The sequence below is a fragment of the Crocodylus porosus genome, unplaced genomic scaffold, assembly GCF_001723895.1.
Source record: "Crocodylus porosus isolate Cpor-Errol unplaced genomic scaffold, CroPor_comp1, whole genome shotgun sequence".
Lineage (NCBI taxonomy): Eukaryota > Metazoa > Chordata > Crocodylia > Crocodylidae > Crocodylus > Crocodylus porosus.
In genome coordinates this window covers 43,510,486-43,529,534 of record NW_017728931.1, presented here as the reverse complement: position 1 = coordinate 43,529,534, position 19,049 = coordinate 43,510,486, and the positions used below count along the sequence as shown (strand labels likewise).

Here is a 19,049-nt window from a genome sequence, read left to right as displayed (position 1 = left end):
GGGATAGGACTGCCCTAAGAGGACAATTATTTGCATGAGGAAACTATACAGGGAGTCTGCAAAAGCATTTTTTTTCCTAGGGATGGCATGCACTTCTTAACGATAACTGAACACAAGGACCCCAGACTGAGGCATTTATTAATTTGGAATAATTTAAGCTCTTTGTTTAATAATCAAGTTAAATAAAAAGGGTGGTGGAAGAAGGAAGTTGCTTCAAACTTTTTAGAAAACATAGCAAAGCAATATACACAGCAAGTAGATGGCCCTGGAGAACACTACACTTCTATAGATGATCGTTTGCCAATCAGAGTGCACAAGCTGCATGACTTAAGGGGTTTTTTTTGCTGTTGGTGGGTAAATAAGCTCAAGCTGCTGGGCCCTCTGATTGGCTATTAGTAACATAATGGAGTGAAAGCTAAACAATATGCTCCTTTTAAATATTTGATCTGCCAGTTATCTAATGGCTAAAGTAGCCCAGCATCCAAATTTATTTCTATCTGCCAAAGGAGAGCATTGGAGGTTGGGGTTTCTTTGTGTAATCCTGCCAACACATTGCTTGGCACATAACAACAATTAGTTTCTGATACTGCAGTATGCAGGGAGATCTGTATTGCTCAAAGGCATCACAGTCACACTCCTCTAATTAGCTAGAATTCTTAGTATTTATTATTACTACTTGCCTTATTATTAGCACTCAAACTAGGAAGAAAAATGACACATTCTCTACCACAAAGGACTTGCACTCAAAACCTCTCTGAAACAAAAGAATGAGCAAAATGTCCAAGGTCAGGTTAGCTTCATGTCTTATTAGTTAATCTCTTTAGAAACTATTATTTTCCACACCCTCACAATCCCAAAACTCCCTTCCCTCTCCTTTTATCACCCAGCTGTACTGCTGCCCATAGTCCCCATGTCAATGGGAGTGTCTAGAGACTCTCTAGCCCAGGCCCCTGTAGGTAGGAAGAAGCATTTCCATGGCATGATCTGTCTTTGTAGAGAGCAGCAGCTGCTCTTGTTCATTCTTCCTCCCCACTACAGAGGTTAAGGATGGGAGCTGCACGATCCTTCTTTTGTTGGGTAAATCAACAGGGTGTCAGCTGGAGTTCAGGAATATAAAACTCCTGTCATGACGCATGGGGGAAGGCCCACAGGACTCCCCAGATGCCCTTTGCCAACTCAAGGGCCCATTATTTTCTAACCAAATGATGTCATGACAGTGATTTTCCATAACAACTGCTTCAGCCTTTGACAGCCAACTTTCTGTATTAAAATTGCAATTAAAAGCCAATATCATAGAACTGGGTATCATCATCAATAATCACTCAGATATTCACACGGTCACTATGCATTGCTCTTGGGCAGTCATTACTACAATATAGCTGGGAGCATTATATGGTCTGGTGAACAGTAAAAATAATACTTAGCACTTACCTAGCACTTTTCATCTTCCATTTGTTTAACTAATATTAATAAATGAACCACAGCAACATAAAATAAATATTAACCAGCATATTGAACAGAAAGAAAAAAACAGTTTGAAAAACACTACTTGTGCAAAACCAAGCACTCAAAAATTAGGAAATGGTGGAATTAAGATTTCTGTGCAGCTTTATTTTGGCATTTTTGCACATACACATGACAACATATTCTTTAATTATGTAATTAGAGGCCATTTTTTTCTACAGGCGCCTTTCATCATTCAGTGCCCAGGACTCACCTGCTCTAGGTAAGGATGAGGGCTGTGGGGTGAAGGAAGCTGTTGTCTGTAGGGCATTGATCGCAAAAGTTGTAATGAATACAGTGAATGACAGAATTATAAGAAGGAAGAAGACATTCTCACATTTAAGACAGTTTCATGCTGCCTTGAACAGTTTGATTCTCACCCTACGTCTGCCAGAAGGTCTTTTTCTGAATACAATTGAGTTCCTAAAACCAACTTTTTGATGATCAGTAATACACTGTTTGCTGTTTTCTGGATGCCTGACTTGAGATTTTCAGGTCTAACATGCAGATATATTGAGAATTCACGGCTACAATTGTATTCAACCGGAGGTGTGCTTTGAAGAGATCAGCTATTATTTAGTGTTTAGCACTGAAAAATCAGATTGTAGGCCTCCCAAAATGGCATTCAAAATTAGCAAATACATTTAATCTTAAGCACTCTACATCAGGTCCCCATTTGTAAAATGGGATAATGCCACTATTAATATGTAGGGAGTACTGAGATACTATAGAGATGAGTTTCAAACAAAAGCCCAGGAAGAAATTCAGAACAGGGTTTCAACAGCACACAGTAAAATGAAGCCTAAACCTACACACTGAACAAAATACAACAAAGTACTGATGAGCAGGACCCATCCAGTGTGGTGACTTAGGCAGGAGTCCTCTGGAACACAGAGTACATGATCAAGGAATTAAAAACTAAATTTTATGCATATGAACACTGGATAAGTTAAGCTTCTATAGGCAACATTCATTCCAGCATTTCCTAACTTTTGAGTGCTTGACTTGAACCTGTAATGACATTATTAATAGTCTTTCATGCATAATTTCCTAGGTTTTTAAAGAAGCAACCTGAACCCCTCTCCACGTATTGTGTCATAGGGCATCCTACTGAGACCCACACCACCAGTGAGCTAGGCTGGAAGCTTTAAAACCAGCACACTGGCTTCTGCCACTTGAGCTTCTGGCAGCTTTCCGCCTGTGGACCAGCACCAGAAATGAATGACATGCACAGTTTGGTTCATGATGGTTTGTTGACACAAAAGAAGAGGCAAAACTTGGAAACCTTGGGTTCCTTTCCAGGTCCTGGTGGGGAACATGCATTAGTGGGCACAAACTATTCTGCCCATTATGCCTTCTCCCCTAGTCCCCCAAAGACTTGACTGCTTCTTAACAACCTTCTGCCTTCACATTGTACTCCCAGTCTCCTTGCCCAGTCATTTCCAGTTCTACCCCACTTGCTCCAGTCATCACCCAATCCATCTGTTCCCCCACTCTGGCTTCTAGTTCCCTTTCCCTCCTTCCACATTTGCCATCCTCGTTTGTCTCCCATCTCAATCTCTCTCCCAGGTTTCTCATTCAATATTGTACCTTCACAATCTCCCCCTACAGCTTACTCCTTGACAGATCTGTCTCCACTTACCCTACCACCTTTCCTTCACATTACTGGCTCTCAGACTCAGTCTTCACCCAACCAATTCCATCTCCTGTGCCCCATCCTACTAGTCCTAGATTTCTTGCCCAGCTGGGTCCCAGTTTCCTTCCTTGTCCCAAAATATTCCTTTTATACCTTGCCACCTCTGCATTCACATTGGGCAGCTTCCTCCTCCACTCTACTTGGATGGAAAGGCACCAACAGCACAAAAGAAACAATATCTCTACCAACAGCAGCCTGGTACAGAATTGGAGAGAAACTGGTGCTCTGATGCAAGACTGAGTCTATACATTGCAGACAGAATCACTGAAGACTTGTTATGAAGGTCCATCAAACATCTATGGAGCCTGTGTGAACCGGCTGTATGAAGACTCACAGTCCTGCCAAATTAGGTAGAGCTTCACAAGGCTGACAAAACATCTGTAATGAGCGCAGGCCCAGCTGGAGAGGATCCAGCCCCAGGTGGCAACTGGCAGGAGTCAGGGAGTAAGCTGAGTCATCCCCCAGGGCTACAGGAAGAGGGCCCTGCCCTTTATAAGCCTATCATAGACAGGCAGAGATTGCCATGCTGTGCCACTGGATTTTCACACCTAATCCTGCCTTTGGCTCCTAAACTTGGTTCTGACTTTGTTCCTGCAATCTTGAATCTGGTGCCTGACTCCAGCTCCCCAACCTAAGTGATCTACCCAGGCTACCCGTGCCAGGGTCACTCACAATTCCCTCGACACAAAAGCTACTACACTGTCAAATTTCAAGACTCTGCTTTAAATCAAGGGGATGCTAACGCTACTCAAACATTTTGCCAGAATTTGTTAACATGACCAAAACAATTTATTTTCCCGTCTCATTTTTAGAAATTGCTGACCAGTTTTCAGTTACATTTAAATAATAAATTAAAAAAATCAGCCAGAGGGACAGGCAAAGGCAGAGGCAAAGGCAAACTTCCAGCATTTAACAATTACAGTTTAAACAGTTAAATTTTGACAAAGTTATACACTTTGGCCCTGTTAATGGGTAATACAGAACAACCTTAAGGATAGAGGGTACAACCAAACCCACCTGAAAATATATGTAGCTAAACTGTAAGATTTTAAACAATTTTATTATAGTGTGTGAGAATGCATGTGTATATACACATAGATATTTAGTTCATGCTTGCCCATGTTTCATATATGGACAGATACTATACCAAAAATACCATAACAAAAGAATCTTACAAATGTTGCAAAGTCAAACATTCAAAAGTTTGGATATGCCAGAGTTAAGGTCTGTGCAACATTATTTCTGCCTCATTGCACGTATGGATTATGACAGTCTTTAATTACGCTACCCGGCACTATTAGACCTACAGACTTCCTGCCTCATTCAGTCTCCAGGATGGATGGCACTCAGTCAATGAGACAACTATTAATATTTCTTTGCATCCCTGTCATTCATGTCCCAGTTTAGCAACGTGCATGCTTATGCACTTTGTTATACAGAGGCCTCAGATTGTGACCCCCATCTCTTAGTTACTGCAGTGACTGCTATCTACAGAGTTTTATGCACACATGCTTATAAATTCAATGCCGTGGGAGCACCAGGACCAAACTGACTGACTGTGACCCACCAACACTTTATGCTGACCTACCAGGCACTTTGTCTAATTTTATAGGCAGGTTACCTTTCCTGGGAATAGGGCTGAGAAACATGGGAGCATGTAGCACCCACTCAGGACACCGGAATTGTTCCAACATCCATTAAAGAAACAGCAAGATTTGCATTAACTTTAATGATCCTTGTATTAGGCCCTGAGCAAAAGAGAGAAGAACGATATGCCCCTGAAGAACTGGTGCTGAAATGCTGTCAGCAGGTAGGTAAAGCTGCACCTGAGAAAAGATGGTGGGACTCATTCTAAGGTGGGGTGGGCAAAATGCAGCGCACCAGGCCATTCTATCTGGCCCACAGGGCCCCCACAAAATTTAGAAAATTTTGCCTGTAATGTGGCCCTCGATAGCTTGCCAAAACTCAGTAAGCGTCTTTCTGCCTGAAATAACTGCCTGCTCCTGTTCTAAGGACTCTGTCTCCTAATCCTGGCAACAAGAGGCTACAGTACAAAAACTCCACATTAGTTGAGCTGACCAAGGGGGAAAAAAGATAGGTAGAGCCAAGGGAAAAAACCAGGGAGATGTCTTAAGCGGGAGCATACAAAGAGTCAAAGGCTGGTATTATTTGGCAGGCTCATACCAACTTCCCTCCCTTGTAAAGAGGCACTGAATGCATTTGCAGTTAGCTAGCCAGACCCCCAAATGAAGGGCCTGATGCTGGGATTTCAGTGATATCAATGATCTGTGAAGGGCAGGAAAGAAAAAAAGAAGAAATGTAAGTAAAAGTCAGAGAAAAACAATTTATCTTTAAAACCAATTCAATATGCCATTCGCTGTTTGTAATAGTGGGATAGCTTTTCCTAATGACAGATGAAGACATGGGGAAACTACTCCAGATGCCCAAATTGTATAGAGCATATATAGGTATATTCTAGTAAAAAGCAACATTATCTTGCTGAGCAGTACTACTGTATATTAAGGGACACTTACCCAGTGTCTTTGGCTAATAAATATATAAGAAGTTTGAGTGCATTACTGAGCTCCTCCCAGGCTCCCTCTCCACATTTCCATCCAGCTTTAATTTGCAGTGTAACACGATATGGCAGCTGGAAACCTGTCAGCTGACAGGGCTCCAAGCAACAGGGTTGCACTATGTGCTGCCACGGCTGTGAGTCCCACAGCTGATGAGACTTCCAGCCATGGCAGTGCCCTGTGAGTCCTGTCAGCTGCAGGACTTATTGCACAGCAATGTGTGGGGCGCTGCTGCAGCTGGGAGGTCCGTCAGCTGTGGGACTCGCAACCGCAGCGATGTGTGGGATACAGCTGGGATTCGCATCTGTGACAGTACCTGGGACACTGTGGCAGCCGGGAGTCCCATCAATGGCAGGACTCTCAGTCACGGCAGTGTGTGAAATGCTGCCCTGGTTGCAAGCCTGGTCAACTGAGGAGGCTTACAGCTACAGCAGCATGGAAATGTTCAGATAAAGGTGTAACAGGATCTGCTGCTGGATCCCACAATCATGCCTCCTGCCATGCACTTGGATCACACACCAGATCCTATCACACCTTTACCTGAACATCTAGAAGGGCCCCAGACTTACAACTCTCACAGTCAGACTGTACCCATTAGTTTGACCTGGCTGCTCTGCAAGAGGGTTTGTTTCCGTGGTTTCTGTTGGAACATCACAAAGTCTGTGCTGCAACCCACCTCAAGTGGAAGAACAGCATCAAATCCAGCCCCTTCCCCCCTCACAGACTGCTGAGGACAACACCACATTACATGGCGCACATTTCTTTAATTTTTTGGTTTGAATGGGTGACAGTGGTGGAAAGAACTGCAGGTATCCTGATAGGCGATGACAAGAGAACTGCAGCACAATCAGAATAAATAAAAATCAATAGATTTCTGCTGGTGTTGGCTGTAAGAGAGAGCAGAGCTATTTATCAACCCTGACAAGGGGGCAGAACTGTGAGATCATCATTCATTATTTTTATCAAGAAATGCTAAGTAGGGAACCAGGATCACTACAGCATGATCAAGCGTCTTAACATATTTTCATGCTTTAATATGCAGTATCTGGTAAGGCCTAAGAACAGTAGATGGTACTTTGTACTTATAAAGGCACTTTTCTCCAAAGACCTCAAAGTGTTTGACTAACATTATGACTGAACTAAACCTTAGGAAAAAAAGCTTTGTGAAGCAGCTATTATTATTCCCATTTTTCAGATGAAGAAATTGAGATACAAGAGGCTTAAGTGATTTTCTGCAAGGTCATTCAGGAAGTCAGCAGCAGAGCTGGGCACAGAACCCAGATCTCCTGACTTCTCATCCAGTACTTGCTCTTTCCTATTTTATTTATTATTAGTATGAGAGTAGTGCTCAGTGCAATAACCTCCCAGTCACATACCTCCTTTTCTTGGCCTCTGGACAACCATAAAGGAAGACATTAGCTCCATCCCAAAAAACTTACAATCAATGACTAACCCTATTAGTAGCTCCGATGGGCTGCACATAGAACTCTAGCAGGTCTGATTGCAGTGTTGGAACTTCAGCATTTCTCTTTTTTATATCATTTCGCTCACAGTTATGGTGTCTGAATGTCTAATGTTGTTAAGCATTAAAACCTCATCCAAGAAGAGTGAACTGTTTTACTAGCTTTTGTGCATTCATTAGAAAAAGGAAATTAAAAGGGAGATAGCACAGCATATGGAACTCTATTAAAAAAACAACATTCAAATAGTATTCAACTCTTAGTGCAAGAAAGTTGGGAGACTGAGTAGGAAAGATATAGAAGCCTCATGGAAAATTCTGAAAAACAATAAAAGCCAATTCTCATAACACAGGCTGTAATTTTTATTGTGACTGCCTAACAATTGTTTAACTACCTGTTTTCAGCTGCTCACAACATAAGCCAGTTTTAACCTTTTTGGTTGTAGTTCTCTGTTTAAAGTCTGGGATTTTGGTAATTTTTTTTCATGGACCTAACGTACAGTTGGGTGAAATTCCTCAACTTTGCTTAGCAAGTTTCTTAATGACATTATGCCCCTGCCTCAAAAAATGCAAGATGAAGGGAAGAGTCAAATCCAGGCCTTCTTAGTTAACCAAAAAGAAAAACTGCTCCCATGAGAAGGCACACTGGCCTGAGCCCTATGGCAAGATGGCAGCATTGTGTATATGGCATTATTCCCCTAGTGGCTAGCCTGGATAAAGAGCAGATTTATTACTTGAACTAAAATAAATCTTCATAGTTGGTATGGGAAGTCTGTGCTTTTGAAACAGAAGGACCAGGATTCTAGTGGCAGCAATACAGTTTCACGTGCAATTTGTCTAAGTCACATTGTTGTATGTGGCGCAGAGTCATTATGCTATTGCCCTATAGGAGGCTGCACACTCCCTGTTTTCCTAGAAAATAAGATGTTATCTGTGGAATGGGATCAGCTGTGCCAGGGTGTGTCCCAGCACAGCTGATCAGCTTCACTGGTGGTTATAGCCATTGCCTGGGGTTATTGTCATGTAGGGTCAGTTCCTGGGGCTTCAGGGGCCCAGTCCTGCTGGACAATGATGTCAGCTGCTGTGCTCCAAGACAGGGCATGTCAGTGAGGTACCATGGGAATCCCTTTTAGGATTCTCAGGGCATGCAATAAGCAAACAGGTGTCTTCCCCATAAGGAATAACAAATTGGGACTACCTTTAGTAGCAGCAACATTTTTGGGCACATGGAATGCAAAAAGGAGGAAGGATGTCTGTTTGCTTACAGCTTGTTCCTCCATAAACTTTTTTATGGTGACACAAGGGCGACATCTGTTTGCATACTTACAGCATGCCACCAGATGCTGGTCTCCTCAGAGTGGTGCTGTAATCTACAACATTAATGTGTAACTTCCCAACACCAATGGGAATTTTTGCTGTCTCTGTCAATGCTGCAGGACAGTTTATTAGCATACCAGGACACAAATGCAAGGTCTTCCACAGAGAATGGAATTTAGGACTTTCCTCCCCAAGGGTGCCCTAACCATTAGCCTACCCAGTCAAGCTCCTTCTTACTTGCTCTCTACCTGATCCCATGACTCATGCAGTCCTGGCTGCCAAAAGGTCCAGCTTCAATAGGAAGGATAAAGTGTCCTTGCCAGTCTATTTTATATGCTGATATGGGTAGTCTCCTGGCAAGTGGGAGATGAAGGTTCAAACCCTTCAAGGTGAGAGAAACCGAGAACCTACGTATCTCACTTTAGTTCCCATTAAGCTACTGGGCCAAATGATGGACATCATCATTACTATCAGTCATGGCATTTGGAATGAACTGCATATAACTATTTCACATTGAAAGCATATTACACATGCTTTGTCTCTACTTAAGGAATCAGGGCCTTAGTCACAACCTAGACATTTCTCACAATGATCTGCATCACAACAGAGATTAAGGAGGGTTAGATGCTTAGATGTCTATGTGGCTGAATCACTAAGCACACACAGTAACCCTAGTCTGGGCACCTAAGCAGTTTTGGAGCTGCAGCTCTGGGGTTGATCTAGATTGCCCTTTGTGACTTAAGTGCCTGAATTGGGCCTAAGTCCTGTTTAGGCTTCTACAAGGTCAACCTAGATATGGCTCCAAAACACCAAGCTGTGATGTTTAGGTTTAGTGTGGTGAAAATGAAAGAAACAATTTGCCTAGGCTTTTAGATGCCAAAACTGCATGTAAGTAACTCTTTGGAGGAGGGAAAAGTTTATAATGGAAAAAACAACAGGACTGATTACATAAAAGGGCTCTGAGCTTCACACCTTGCCAGAATATAGTCAGTAACTAAAAGTATTTCTTTCCCTGCAATACTTCAGATGGTCTGTAGGAAGCACTAAATACAGGATGCTTAAGAAAAAGGGAGGGTAACAATGAAGGAGCACTGATTTCCTTTGAGAAATCCTGCTATGACTGCTAAATTAAGCAGTGTTGAAAGGCGTGTGTGAAGGAGGAGTTAAATCACATTAAATTCAAATCCCTGAACAGACCATCACTTTTCTGCATTAAAACGACATACAGGGCTGAGAAGCATACACATTCAAAGGTTATTTAATTTCACACACAGTCATCTAAGAGAATGAAGAACACCCCTACCAGGAAAACACAGCCCCCAGATGCATCATTTTCTACTGGAAACAAGCAAGCACAGAGGCAGTAGAAACAGAATAGACACTGAACAATGCTGATGCAACTAAACAAGCTAATTTAAGATACATGTGGGGATCCCCTAAACAGGAGATAACATGTTTTATGGAAAGGGTGAAGGGCATTCCACACACGCACACGCAAGCATGAACAGAGGCAACATTTTCCCAGGAATGCTCTCCTCTGATTCCTTAGATTTTACAGAATTCTTTACTCACTCCCCTCCTCATCTTCTCTGGCAGAGTAGGATAAGTGAGGTTTTTCTAGTTAACAAACAGTTTGGAAATGAACGTATGGTTAAAGCTAATAAATGTGACATTTTTTTACATATGAGCTAGGTACTAGATGCCAGTCTGTACTCTGCTTTCGTCTCTTCCAGTGGTGTTGCTCTACTACCAAAGCAGCAAAAGGAGCAAGGATTCTCCCCTTATTCCTGCCCCTTAATAATTGACTCTGCAACCCCCTATACAGAATCACATATATGCACCTCTACAAAGCAATGTTTCCAAGGAATCTTGCTGTCTAAGTACGGCTGACTGAAGTCAGCAGGGGTTGCTCTGCACAAACCATGGGGTGAGTGGCTTTACGTTTTGTTAGTTTAACAGCAAAATAACTGAACTGTTCTGTGTTGATGACCTGCAGTAACAGAGATTAATTTTAGCTAAGGAAATGCAAAACTCTTGTCTTCAGCCATACCATTACTGAACAATCTTTTGAATATTTAAAAATCCCAGTGTCTATGAAATTTGCTATCAAGTGAGTGGCAGAGTCAATGTCTAGGTGCATAACCAATGATATTGTCAGTTCTGATTAATCAGCGGTCCTTGCCAGGCTTATGGCCAATTAGAATTTACCATAATAAGGAGGTGACAGCTGGTGTTGCTAAGCAACTGCTGTCTATAGAGCTAAAGGAGCCAGACGCATTTAGATGTTACTGTGGATTTCGACAGAGGCATGTCAAAACAACACAAGCGTCTGCCCAGTGGAAAATTTTACAAGCAAGGACTGGGCACCAGAGTGAGGAATATTTCTTTTTCAGCATAAATACAAAACGGAAGATTTTTTTTTTGAAAAGAAGAATTTGACCAGTCAATCATTACTCTGCATTTAATTAAGAGATATTGTGTCAATGGACTAGAACTTTGTCACAGAGTAATGGTCTCCCACTGCTAGATAAATGCTGGGGCATTTATAGAAAATTAGCAGCAGGTCATTGCTGAGACATTTATTTTCAGCCAGAGGTATTTATCGGGCAATGACATTCTGTTCCAGTGACTTATTTTATTATATCAAAGGATTAAAGAATAAAAAGGAAAGGAAATGAAAAAAGGCTGAAAAGGTTTGTGTGTTGAAGTGAAAGCTGCTGACTTTGCAAGTACTGAAAAGCTAAATTCTGATTAGGAGCCATAACCTTTTCTGCACTTCAGTCAATCAGAGCAGCTGCTTCTTGAAAATAAAAGGTTGTTTTTCTTTTCTTTTCTTTTTTTTAATTTCTACATTCTTATGAGCAAGCTGATTTCTTGCCGGAGTAAATTACAGGATCAGATCAAGGCCAACTGAAATTGGCATAGCTCTACTGAAGTCAACGGACTTACCACATTTACCCAAATCCAAGACACATTCAAATTCAAGATGACCCTCTAATAATTAGATTCCATACATGGAAAACTATAAATGTGTTACCCTTTTCCTTATATAAAAGGTAATTATTGGAGGGTTCTCTTAAATTCAACTTCACCCCCCACCCCCCAACTGCTGCAGTGGGGAAAGCAGCAGCAAGGGCTGAAAGGCCAGATCTTTTCCCCTTGCACCTCTGTCTTCCCCCTTCCACTTGCCCCCTACATGCCTGTGCCTGCTACCTGACACTTGTCCATCCTGATGTCCACCCCCTGCTCCCTGATGCTTACTTTCTGCAGCAGCTCTGGCTCAAGCTCCAGGGCAGTCTGAAGCCCTGGCACTGGGCCCAGCCCCAGCAGCAACTCCAGACCTGGCCAGGAAGATAAGTGGGGTGGGGACAGGCAGTGCCATCTCCTTCATACTCGGCCTCAAGCAGCATACTGCAGATCTCCCCCACAATCTCCTTAGTACATCCCCCCTCCTCTACACTCTGATCCACCCTGGTCTGTGGCAGGTAGTGTCTCAGCTCCATCTTCAGTTCTGGGTTGAGGGCTGAAGCCAGATCTGTGATGCCACGTGCCCCAGGCTGGTACTGAAACCTCAGATAAGGTTCCTGCTCCCCACCTTTTCCCCTCCCCCATGCTGACTGGGGGAAAAAACCTCTTCTTGGATTTAATTAGCACCAGTTGAGGAACTGAAATGTACTGTGCATGTGTGGCATGTATCGGGGTGCGAATACTCTGGCAATACCAAATTTGTGGTTATTTACATTAGGGCTGTGCGAAATGGCACTGTTCCGTTTCACCTTGAGTTTCAACAGTTCGAGGGAACAGTGTTTTGTATCGAATTTCATTTCGAGTTGAAACAGCTGTTCTGTTCCATCGAAACAGAAAGGCTGTTTTGACACCATTTTGAGTTTCACTCAGGGTGGGAAGTCAGACCAGCTGGGCTGCTTCCCGGTGCCTCCACTAGGTTGCGCTGGGGGCAGGAGGCAGCCCAGCTAGGCTGCTTCCTGGGGCCCCGCACTTGATCATGCTGGAGGCGGGAGGCCCAAGAAATCAAGCACGGGCCCTGGGAAGCAGCCCAGCTGGGCAGCCTCCTGCCCCCAGCGCAATCAAGCAGATGAGGGTGCCAGATCTCATGCTGGGGATGGGAAGTCAGCCCAGCTGGACTGACTTCTCATCCCCAGCTTATGGTTGAAATGTTTGAACCAACCTTGTTTTGTTCTGAGGCTATTTCGACCAGCTTTGTTTTCTTTTGATTTTGCTGTTTCAACCTTGAAATTGGCCGAAACAGTGTCAGAATGAAATGGCCAGCAAAATTTCGCACAGCCCTAATTTACATACGCTTAAATTGCAGGCTACAAGGACAGATGCTCCCAATGGAGAAAACATGATCACTTTTAGAAGAGGGTAGTTTTCCATGCTGTATCTTACCTCTTTCAGTTTTGCAGCACTGAAGGTTGGGGTCAACATGCTCCGGACCGCCTTCCATCTTTGATCACGCAGACAGAGAATGCTGTCAACTACCGGCTTGGAAACTAGCCCTGGTGTCTAAATCAAAAAAGAAAAAAAATACAGACGTGGGGAGTTAAACAAGTGGAATGAAAACCAATCTAGTTTCACCAAAAATTACAAGACCCTAGAATGATTCTGGTACCCTTGTGATATAACTTAACCTACCTAGTCATTTGCCTTGCAATCATTCTAGTAAAGTCAATAGCTACCTAATGTGAACAATAGGATTGGGATATTGAGACAAACACTGAGCTGAAATATCACACCGATTTCTTCTTCAGTGTATTCCTTCAAAGATACTGAACTAGCCTAGCACTATATTCTCAGACACATCATGTTTTGTAATTTCTGACACTCTTCAATTGCCAACATTTTCTGCAGAACCCCAGTTTCTCTGAGTATATGTCCTTCTAAAGATGGCGATTCCTTCCTTTTTCAAAATGGGTGCCAGATGCTCCCTACCAAGATCCTGATGGGTGACATGATTCTAGACTATACTTAGTATGTCAGTCCGGTAGGTTAATTCTGGGACTCTTCAGCATATGTAACTGCAAGAGAGCTAATCAAGTCCTTCCTGAAAGCAAAATTCTACTTGTTAGGTGTGTTGTCACGGGAGTTCCCTCTGAATAATGAGGTCAGGATCGGAACTACTATGGAAATATCTGATCAGTTATTAGACCAACAGATGCCTTTTCCCTCCTGTATGTTACATTGTATTCACTTCCATTCAGAGGATGCCCACAACATCCACTAATTTGTACTGCCTAATCGACTATGGAATCCCACTAGAGAAAATTGTGCCAGTCAACTTGGAATAAAGTGGTATGGGAAGGAATGTCTGGCTTGCTACACTGCATAAGTCTTGTAAAATCTGTGAGTATATTTTGTGCTGCAAAACGGTTTAATGTAATATTCTGAAGTACCTGGCAATGCCAGACACTGTAGTAAACTAATGGCACTACTCTGACAGTGTACAGGCTAGCTATGAACACCAGTAGGTTGTCTGCCAATAGGAATACAGAGTGAGGAGCCTATGACCCAGGTTAGGACTCATCATCCCGAGATCAAAAATAAATACATTTTAGACAGACGTGGAGCACCTTATTCACATCCATACTGTTGACAGTGAAAGAGTTTTCTCAGCTCCCTTTACAAATCACTTTTAGGGTAGATAAATTAAACCAAATTAAAAGGCAGGGGGCAGTGGCAGATTATAACATATATAGGGCTCCACGGTAATAGTTTCATTTATCTGTTCCTATCCCATGGGAAATGAAAGCTAAACCAGAGTAGCGCATTCCTGTTTAATTTGGAGGTAAGCTGCTCCAGTTTAGCTTTCACTTACTATGGAATAGGAATGGATACATAAAATAGCTGATGTACAGTAAGCCCAGCATCCCTACCACTTTCAACTATGTATAATTTGCACATCTATCTATTAGGCCTGTGCAAAGTGACAAGTATTCCCTTTGGATTCAGATTCGGCCAATTTGGAGGACAGTGATTCAATTCGGAGATTTGAGTCACTGTCCTGATTCAATTCAGCTCAATCAGATCCAAAATATTTGGGGCTGCTTCAGAGATTCAGACATAGACCAAACAGGCAGATGACACAGCTGCCTCCAGATGGTAAGTGTGTTGGGGTTGGCAGAGGGCAGAGGGAAGGGTCATGAAGAAGGGAGGGATTGGGGTTGGGACAAGTTGCTCAGCTGGGGTGAGGGGACATTACTTGGGAAGGGGGGCAGAATGTGGGCACAGCAGCACTTGGAGCAGGAGCTTTGCCCCGCTGCCAGCCAGCGCAGGGGAGGTGGGGGCTTTGCCCCGCTGCTCAGCCAGCGCAGGGGAGGTGGGGGCGCAGTGCAGGTGCAGCTTGCTCCGGACAGAAGTGGGGAAGTGGCAGCAAGGTAGAAACCCATTCGAAGCGCTGCCAAACCCGCACCCCGAACCCCCTGCGCCAGCAGGGCAGAGCCCCCGCTTCCAGTGCTGCTGTGCCTGCATCACCACTGGGAGTGGGGACTCTGCGCTGCCACCACTTGCCAGCTTTTAATTGGTCTCCCGATTCGATTCAAAGATTTGGTCCCCAAATCAGGCCAAATTTCCTCCTAATCAAATTGACTACTGTAGCTTCGCACAGCCCTACTATCTATACCTTTAAACTAATTCTCTATTTTATGGTTTCCACAAAACCCTCCCATGCACAGAATAGACCTGCTGTGGGAATAAATCAGAGCTGTGCACTGAGAGAGGTTGCTGTCTGTAGAACTCCTGCTTCATTTGCTGCAGATGGTGGAAGGTCTGTGCAAGGAATGAGGAGGGGGCTGCAGGGAAAAAAAGGATGATCTTGTGGTTAAGATAAATGAATGCCCTGGAGAACTGGATTATGTCCCTACCTCTGCCATCACAGAGTTCCTATTTATCACCACGCAAGTCCCCTAAATCAAACCTTTCCCAAGTGGCCATTTATTGCGTGTTTCCTCTCTCCTAGTTTCCAACTTGAAACCACTGTGTCTGCTTTGCAGAAATGTGAAACAGTTAACAGATGCAACTGAAGTCAACAGGAGCTTTTCTTTGAAAATGTACAGTGGACTGCTCTAAAAGCCTAGGTCCTAGGTGTACCTAAACAGCTGTGACTGCTCTTTGACCATAATTTCTTCTAAGCCTCAGTTTCACATCTGTGAAATGCACTGTGAAATGGGGATAATACCTTCCCTCAGAATGGCATAACATCAATTAATTTGTGAAGCACTCATATACAGTAGTAATGAACACAACAGAATTAGGGGGTTGCTCATGAGATTTTGTCTCTTCAAAACAAGGTCTGATTAGTGTACCACAAATAAGATCTTGAGCCACGTGCTGAACAGTAACATTAGAACAAAAAACCTTCCAGAATCACTCACCATGTGACCACCATCCATCCTGTTTGCTGAATGAAGCAAGGGTCTTCCGGAAAAACAGCACGTAGTCATGTAATAATGTACCATCTGCACTACAATGCAGATGGACAAAATGCCAAATTAATATTGCATAACCTGTCTTAAGTTGGGTATTCCCTTCTCATTTTAGAGATCCATGTTGTGATGCTTAACGTAAGTTTTTGTGCACGATCTCCTGCACACAACTTTTAAAATAAGGAAAAATTCTGGTATTATATTATTTTATTGCATCTTTAAATTGGGCATGAAAGCATTCTTTTATTTAGTGGAGCAGCCACAGAACTGACCCTGTAGAAACTATTTCATTTGTCAAGTTTTCCTTATCATTCCTGCAAACACTTTCTTGCTAATTGCATAACTTGCATTAGGGGTTCACATAGCAGGGAGGAAAATGAGTTTGCTTTGAGAATGAGCCTGAAGTATCTTATAAAGGATGAAGTGTAGGCTTTCACAAAATGGAAATGGTAGAAGCTGCAATTGAGCAGTTCTGATCACAAGAAAAAAATTACTACACATTATCAGATAAGACACTGTAACTTCTCTTAAAACTGTGAAATCAAATACCTATTATATTAATATGACATCTGTTATTACTTAAATACTGAACAACTGATCTCTGCCTATCCTTTCCCCTCATGCAGAACCTGAAATCAAGGGTGAATCCTATGAGGAACTGAAGAAAAGTGGACGGATGCTGCTATGGGGGTAACTGACACTCCCTGTCACAGCAAAAGGGAGGTGGGGAGGGAGAAAGAAATTTGGATGCAGTTCAGAAAACCATGATATTGCTTGGTAGCATCAACAGTATGAGGCTTCATAGGCAATTAAAAAAGCCAGGAGGTTATACACATGCTCCAGCAGATGCAGGGCAGGGTAGGGGGGGAACTCTCTCACTAGAAGGGTAGTAAAACACTGAAGCAGGCTACCCAGAGAGGTTGTGGGATCTCCATCCTTGGAAATTTTTAAGACCTGGCTTGACAAAACCCTGGCTGAAATGATCTAGTTGGAAATGGTCCTGCTTTGAGTGGGAGGCTGGACTAGATGACCTCCTAAGGTCCCTTCCACCCCTAACTTTCTATGATTCTATAACACCCACATCTGTGCCAACAGTGTGTAACATTCAGGTTTCAAATACTGAGATTCTTCATAAAGAGGAAACAAATTTGGGAACCCAGCTCCATATTCAAGTCACAGCCATGGTGTCAGTGAGAGATCCTGATGAGCCCGTCAGTTTTGTGCTCTCTGAAGTCGATTTGTATTGTGCTGTGGTAGAGAGCAGTCTCTTGCCAAGCACCATCCTCCCAAAAATCAATTCCTGGCCTGCCAAATTCTGCAAAGCCATTCATAACTGGCATTTACTTCCCCTAGTCTTACAGAGTACTCTCTCCCCTCCCTTCCCCCCTACCCCCATTGCAACCAAAGCAATCTGTGGGTCAAGCACTTAAGAAGTCTCCCCTCTGATGTCCAAGGGTGGAACAGTGCTCTTTAAAGACAACTCTACCATAAATGCATGGTGGAAAGAGCACTTTCAAGAGCTCCTGAACCAAGATTCTAATGCTGAAGACAACACCAAAGCCATTACACAACACCCCATTAAAGACTACTTTGCAGATCCAACAACTTATCAAGAGTCCTTGAAACCCATTAGGTAGATGAAGAACAGCATAACGTGTAGTCCGGATGAAATACCCGCTGAAATTTATAAGAAATAGGAAAACAAGCTCTCTCAACAACTACATGTCGTTATAATGCAAACCTGGAAACATAAACAGATTCCCAGTGACTGAAGAGATGCCAAAATCATTATCATATCAAAGAAAGGAGATAGGCCGGGTTGCAGCATTTATCATGGCATCATACTCCTGTTCCTGTCTGGGAAGATCTTCACCTGTATTCTCAGTAGACTTGTCTTCCTTGCTAAGGAGATTCTAAACAAATCTCAATGTCATTTCAGACCACTCCACACAGATGTACAATAAATACGAGTCTTGTTGCTAGACAGCTGCAGAAGTGCCCATCGATATCAAAATCTTTACATAGTCTTCACTGACCTAACTAAGAATTCATGGAAGATCCTGATGAGATGTGGATGCCTGTTAATTTGTTACCATCATCAGACTCCCTCATGATGACATGACAGCAACAGTGCTAAGCAATGGCTCAAAAACTGTGCTTTTCATTATTAGAACTAGAGTGAAGCAATGATGTGTGACTGCACCAACATTCTTTTCCATCTATATCACAGCTATTCTGCATTTCATTGCTGACAGATTTCCATCTGGAGTCAGTTCCCAGCAGTCCATGGATGGGAATCTCTTTAACATTAAAGGGTTATGTCCCAAACCCAAGAAAACCAACACTTCCATTACTAATCTTCAATTCACTGACAACAGTGTCATGTGTGCCCACTCAATTGAAGAGTCCAGACCACTCTTGATAACTTCTATGAAACGTGTGAATTGCTTGGACTCACTGTAAACTTCAGAAAAACCAAGATACTTTACCAAACTATCTCAAACCAACTAACCACTCCTTCCTCCTGGAACTATTTGCCATGTCTGCAGCCAAACACATGGAACTCAGATCGGCCTCTTTGGCCAGCTCGAAGCTCTCCGATGACCCCCCTATTTATTGGAAGACTGTCTTCTTCATATCAAGGGACTGTTGCCATCACAGAGCAATACTGAAGTTATTGTGTGAATCCTTGTTGACCATTAAAACTCAGACTACAAAAAATACTGTAGGGCCACTGTTGAACTCGAGGGGAAAGACTGGCACAGTATTATTTCTAAGCACACAGCTTGAAACTAAATTGAACTGGAGAAATTCTCTGGTAGATGAAAATCTCTAACATGGAATTTTTTTATGGCTCTAACTGAAAACATTTTGAAGCAAATGTCAACTCCAGAGATCTTTCATAGCTCAGCTATTTCATAAGTTGATACTTAATGGTGTCTAGCCTGTATCACAGGGATAGGCAACGTTTTTTGGCTGGAGTGCCAAAACACACCATAATGCCTACTTTGGAAGGTGCCAGAGTGCCGGCATGGCAGAAAAACAAAATGAGGGCAAGG

General features: G+C 42.9%; 1 protein-coding gene across 3 annotated transcripts in view; it reads right to left on the bottom strand.

Annotated features, from left to right (window-relative positions):
- The window catches only part of TBXAS1 (thromboxane A synthase 1), a 363,475-nt gene that overhangs the window by 154,450 nt on the left and 189,976 nt on the right, over positions 1–19,049 (bottom strand). For all 3 annotated transcript variants that reach the window (XM_019544728.1, XM_019544725.1, XM_019544726.1), the window contains exon 6: positions 12,959–13,075. In XM_019544728.1, coding sequence (XP_019400273.1) covers positions 12,959–13,075 — 117 coding nt within the window. The remainder of the gene's footprint in view (positions 1–12,958; positions 13,076–19,049) is intronic.